Consider the following 6,000-nt stretch of genomic DNA (forward strand, 5'->3'; position numbering starts at 1 on the left):
TTCCCAAACCTTAGGACCAAAGATGGCGAAGAATTTAACGCCAAAAGTGTAATAGGAACCTAAAGTCTGCGACCGGTGTGGCACTTAACGTGTTAAATAAAACCTATTCTATCATAAAAAGGGAGTTGTCGTTTATTAGACACGCAGACCTCTGTCTGTATAGGGTTAATTACCGAAAAATCCTACAATAGCAATCACGGTAACGAAACGTCAGCCAAGTTAGGCTACCCGGTACCCTTTTCGTAACATTTCGGAGCGAACACCGTAATCTGAAATCTAACGCGGCACATTCGATAATTCGCGAGGCTGATTCGAAAGTACATTTCAAGGCGAAGCTCGCCGATGAATATTTAAGTTCGGCCGATTCGATTACCGTTTCCACCGCGTTACCATGAATATTTACGACACGTGTGCCTCGTCGAATCGAGCTGTTTAACCTTAAACGACGACGCGATCGAATCCGAGAACGAAGAGGAACGAGAACCATAGATCCACGACGACGCCACCTTCCGCCATTGTTCCTCTCTCATCGTTTATTTATTTGTTATTTATTCGTTATTCCAGCGTGGTCAACTGAACGACATACCGACCTTCCGCGTGCAAGACTACTCCTGGGACGACCACGGATACTCGCTGGTGAACCGTCTGTACAACGACGTCGGCAACCTGCTCGACGACAAGTTCAAGATAGCCTACAACCTCACCTACTACACCATGGGCACGCACAGCGAGGTGGACACGTCCCGTTTCAGACGAGCGATCTGGAACTACATACAGTGCATGTTCGGCATCAGGCACGACGATTACGACTACAACGAGGTGAACCAACTCCTCGAGCGTAGTCTGAAGACGTTCATCAAGAGCGCCGTTTGCTATCCGGAGCGCGTGACCAAAAGGGATTACGATCGCGTGATGAGGGAGTTCAAGCACAGCGAGAAGGTTCGTTACGCTTCAGCGTTTTCCCCGCCGTTTGTTTGTCGATTTTCAATCTATTCGAGTTTACGTAAGACGATACGCTTATTTACATACGATTTACCCGGTTCGCGCACGCATTTCGGTTTCACGTGTTACCGTTGTCGCGCGAGCGCGAGACCTCGGTCGGCAATGCGGTATTTAAACGAGCGTAGTTGGACTGGCAACGAGATGTGTAACGATCGTTGGTTTCTTTTTTCCAGGTGCACGTGAATCTGATGATCCTGGAGGCACGCATGCAAGCGGAGCTACTGTACGCGCTCCGCGCGGTGATGCGATATATGACCTAAGCGAAGCACCGCCGTCGCTCCTTCGTCTACTTGCTGTCTGTCAGTTTGTCGTCGGTTTATTTTATCGTGTAACTCGCGCCACGGATATTCGCGAGGCGTCTTTGCGGACTCTGCACACGGCACAGAAAGGAACGAGCGAACGCGACACCGATTCTCACGCGGTATATAACGATGTATCTTCACACACATACACACACATACACGTATACACACACAGTGACACACTGATACACTGGTACACACGGTTATCTTAACCATCCGTATGTACACCGCGGAAACAGAGAGGAGAGTTCACGTTATAATAAACTCACCGTACACTCGTAGACGGACAGGTACATGGCGTAAACACGTACAGAACGCGCAAGTGTGAACGAAGAAGGAGAAAAAGAGGCCCCGAAATTCGAGTGGTCCATTGTGAGACGGCGTCGCGAGGTGTCCGTCGTTTGCTCGTCGCTCGTAACGTAAAACGACCGAGATTTCCTCCACGAGTCCATCAGTGCCGAACGGAGGGAAAGAATCGACGAAGGGAGAGAGAGGAAAGCTTCGCGAGGCGCGTGGAAGAAGAGGGAAAAATTCGACGCGAACGCACCCCCGGGCACCGGCCCCCGGCCCCGACGAACGTCGATCGGTCGCGGCGAGGAAAAAGCCGATCCTCGAATCGACGACGGTAAGCTATCGACGGTGCGTCTTTGGATCTCCGGGCGCATCGTTCGAGGCGATCTTTTTGTATTTGGCGCGCGACCGTTTCCGCCCTGCGAGGAGCTGAAACGCGCACGCGTTCATTTTTCTGCTCGATTTATTTTTGGCAATTTTGGATACCCCCGACGCGACAGGGGGCGAAGAGGAGAGGATACGCGAGGGAGAAAGAGAGACGTGGAACGTTAAACAGACGGAGACACGCGTACCGAAGTGATGAAGAGAGAGAAAGGAGAGAGTGAGAGTGAGAATGTGAGAGAAAGAGAGAGCGAGAGAGCGAGAGAGAGGTTTATCGTTTGTTTTGTAAATAGACACTCGTATTTTTCTATGTTCGCGAAGATATCGTGTAGTAGACTGTTATTTGCGCGTTTCGTTATAGCGTTTCAGATCTGTTGAAGCTTTTGCCCCTTCCCCGATCGCGTCGCGTTTAACCTTCCGGTAGAGTTGCAACTTGTAGCCACTTTTCCACGGTATATATGTATATGTTATATATATATATATATATCCCGCTTTGAGTTTTACACGATTCGCAGGTGTACGACAGATGATAGTGATTATTATTACGCTATATTCGCGACTATTTTTTATCCGCCCTTTCGTTTTTTTTTTTTTTTTTTTTTTTAGCGTTTTAGAGGAAGAGGAAATGAGAAATGTTCGGAGAGAGGGGAAGGAGAGGAGCATCGCGCGTCCGTTTTTGCGAATCAATCAACAACTTCTCGCGGTACTTTATATACCGAGACGGTTTGCTGGTATGGCACTGCAGTTAATCGTAAGAGTAAAATTAAGGAGTCTTATTTGAACAGTGTTTCGAATACGAAAGATGACCAAGTCATATTTCAGCGGTCTCGACGTCGAGACGCGCGTTTTAACATCGTCGTCCGTGTGCCGGCGTCGTCGTCGATCGACGCAAAGATCGAGACGAGCAAAGGCCGCGAGTGAAACGCGACGATGGAAGGAAGGAAACGCTGGGAAAATGCGAGGAAAGGAAAGGAAACAATTTGTCTTTCGCGCTATGGCCGCGATTCGCGCTGTAAATATTATATACGTTTTAACCTCGTTTATTTCACTGACTATCGTATAACGAGAAAGCTATAATATAAAAATGACAAAAAAGTGTACCTTCGTTTTCGTCGTATCCGTGTGTGTCGAGAATACAGGTGATAAATGAAGTCTTTAGATCATAGGACGATCTGCGCGCGAGCGCATGCGCGGCCCGGACGCGCGGTCTTTCGAATCGTCGCGTAGCGCGGGTGGCGAATGCGCGCGTGCGCAGAGACAAGCAATGCCTATCGGCTGTGTTTATTTACGATGGATCATGGCGCTACTGTCACCAACCCGAAACACGCGACAACGTATTACAATCTCGAGCGAAAATCGAACGAAGAGAGGGAGAGGAGAGAGAAAGAGTGAGAAAGAGAGAGAGAGAGAAATAGAAAAATCGAGGACTAGACTCGCGCGCGCTGTACCAAGCCCTCGACAAATTTCTTCGTCCCCCTTGTCCGAAGGCCGGGCGTCTTCGGCAGAGCTTAAACCGTGCGGTGATCGTGCTCGAAGCCGCGTGAAACATTTTGGTATTATAGGAGGGTGCAGCGTCCGCGGGTCGGCTCGATTTTGAACGATTAAAGAGAAAGGGAAGAAGCAAATCGACAAGGACCAAGCGAAGGGGCGAACGGACGCGAGACAAAAGAGAGAACCAAGACTCGAGGCGGTACGGTCCGCTTGCGCGCGTGCGTTTTATCAACGAATTTTCATGCCTTTCGCGTAACGTTGTTCGCTTCAACGACGAAACTCACGGGAGAGAGAGCGACAGAACATTGAGGAAAGAGCGTCAACGCGTTCGCCCCTTCTGACCAGCAGAAACGGTTGGCTACAGTAGAACGCACGCGCGGCGTAGTGTGCGAGAAGAACAGAGAGGCTGTTTAAACAAATCAAATCCATATTAAGTCGTTAAGGTACACGGGAGAGAACGTGTGGCACAAAAAGAAAAGTAAAAAGAAAAAATAAGCAAACTCTATACACGCGAATTACACGTGTCTGTGATCGCATATTATATATATATACATATATGTATATTTGTATGTATGTACGCGTACATACGGAAGCGTTTGTACGTTTTACGACAAAGAGCGTAGAGAGAGAGAGAGAGAGGAGAGCGCGTGGCGTATTATCGATATTGCACGAGAGAACAGAGGGAGAGCAAAACGACGAAGAGAAAAAGGAAAAAAGGAAAAAAAATAACATCGGAGATATACGTGTAGCGTTTGTAATCAACGGTGTCTCTTTATTATGTAATTGTGTATATGCGCGCTCTGGAATTATCGTATATATATTCGTGTATATGATTGGGAGTAATCGCGTTTCACGGAGAGAGCGTCGCCTGTACTCTCGATCGTAGACCGGCACGCGGATCAACGCGAAACCGATTTATGATATCTGTCCAAACGTACATATTTACGCTCGTACGACGCTCGTGTAAGAAATTTTTCTAAATCTCGTGCCCATCTCGGCTGCCGGCTCGCGATCGAGAGGGAGAAAGAGAGGAGAGAAGAAGACAGGCGGATACGGTGCACTATCCGACGAATTAACGAGTTAATTATTACGATCGAAGCAGCGAACAAGCACACACACATACACACACACACACCTAGACATTTCGACCAACAGCGACGCGTTCGCCTCGTCGAACGACGTCCCCACATATCACTTGAAGAATTTATTCAGGACGAGTCTCGCGAGCGTCGATCGCTCTCGCATAATCCATACCGTTAGATCAGAGCGTCGCCATCGAGCGTTTTCTTTGTTCGTTCTCCGCTTTCGCGCGTATTTCTGCGAAGTTTCCCGAACTTTCGCGAATCGCGACGACGATTGCCGAAGGTTCGCGATTCTCACCGGAAACGCCCGACGATAATTACGAAGTCCTCGAGAGGGGTGCTCGGATCAGTCCGAGCACGCGAGTGAACGAAAACGCGAAGGAAGTAACGAGTTATTCGACCACGGTATTCCATGTTTCTTTCGCGATGCATCTTTCTCTACGACTCTCCGTGTTTCTCTCTCTCTCTCTCTCTCTCTCTCTTTTTCTTCTTTCTCTCCATCTTCCTCTTCGTCTTCGCGCGTCTCGTATTTTCGTACTTCTCTAACCTCTTCGACGATTCTTCTCTTGTACCCGATGACCGAACACACGTACACACATGCACACACACGTAGTCGTTTGCCCGTGCACACGGCCAGAGAACGCGGAGAGTTAACCGTTTACAGAGCCGCCATCTTTGACGCGATCATTCTCGGTTCTTTCTCTTCTCGGTTCCGCGCGTGGTCCCAGGGGCGGATGTTTCTTAAACGGTTCGAGGCTCGCGTTTTGTATTTAAGGACGTTCGTTTGTTAGTCCGAAAGCGATATTTAACGTAGTTTGTAAATTGAAATTATTTAACGCGTATATATGTGTATTTAACGTTTCCGATCCGGCGCGTCGACACGGCGTGTAAACGGTTAAAAAGAAGCGAGGAGAAATGAAAAGGAACAAGAAGGAAGCGGCAAATCTCTTCGACCAAAGAGACATTTGCGATCGAGGCTCGTTCGAGCCGGTCTTTGAACCGTCATTCGATCATCATCCATTTTTATACGCCAGTTTCATCTTCGCTCCGAGCCCTTCCCAATCGAGATCGACCCGACGGGTAGTATACTTTACTCTCCATCGTTCAAACGGAGTGATCAAAAGCGGGGAGAAAAAGAAAAAAGAAAAAGGAAAAGGGAAAAGAAAGATTCGTCTTTGAGCTAACACATACTCGCTTCTTATATCCACTTCTCTCTGTCTCTCTCTCTCTCTCTCTCTACATCTCTGTTTCTCTATCCGCTTTTCTCTTACTCTCTTTCTTCGTGTCGTCCGCTGGCTAATTTTCCGAGGACGCAAGGAAATTTTCTTGGCAAATTTTCTTCGCAAATTTTCTAACCTAATTTCCTTCGAAATTTTCTTCCAAATTTTCCAAAGAACACAGGGAAACTCGTGGATGGCGAACGAGTGAGAGAACTCGACGGAGAACGCCTC

General features: G+C 48.2%; 1 protein-coding gene across 2 annotated transcripts in view; it reads left to right on the plus strand.

Annotated features, from left to right (window-relative positions):
- Window positions 1-2,582, plus strand: part of LOC108550460 (sestrin homolog) — a 38,551-nt gene extending 35,969 nt beyond the window's left edge. Inside the window, exons 6-8 of one of the 2 annotated variants that reach the window (XR_001890425.1) lie at window positions 565-939; window positions 1,176-1,423; window positions 1,587-2,582. Coding sequence is in view for 1 of the 2 variants with exons in the window: in XM_017904203.1 (XP_017759692.1) it covers window positions 565-939; window positions 1,176-1,262 (462 nt within the window). In the remaining variant the exon portion in view is untranslated. Of the gene's footprint in view, window positions 1-564; window positions 940-1,175 lie in introns of both variants that reach the window. The other variant, XM_017904203.1, reaches the window with a different exon arrangement.
- The last annotated feature ends 3,418 nt before the right edge of the window (window positions 2,583-6,000 follow it).

Source organism: Eufriesea mexicana, unplaced genomic scaffold (genome assembly GCF_001483705.2).
Source record: "Eufriesea mexicana isolate 0111107269 unplaced genomic scaffold, ASM148370v2 scaffold2837, whole genome shotgun sequence".
Taxonomy (NCBI): Eukaryota; Metazoa; Arthropoda; class Insecta; order Hymenoptera; family Apidae; genus Eufriesea; species Eufriesea mexicana.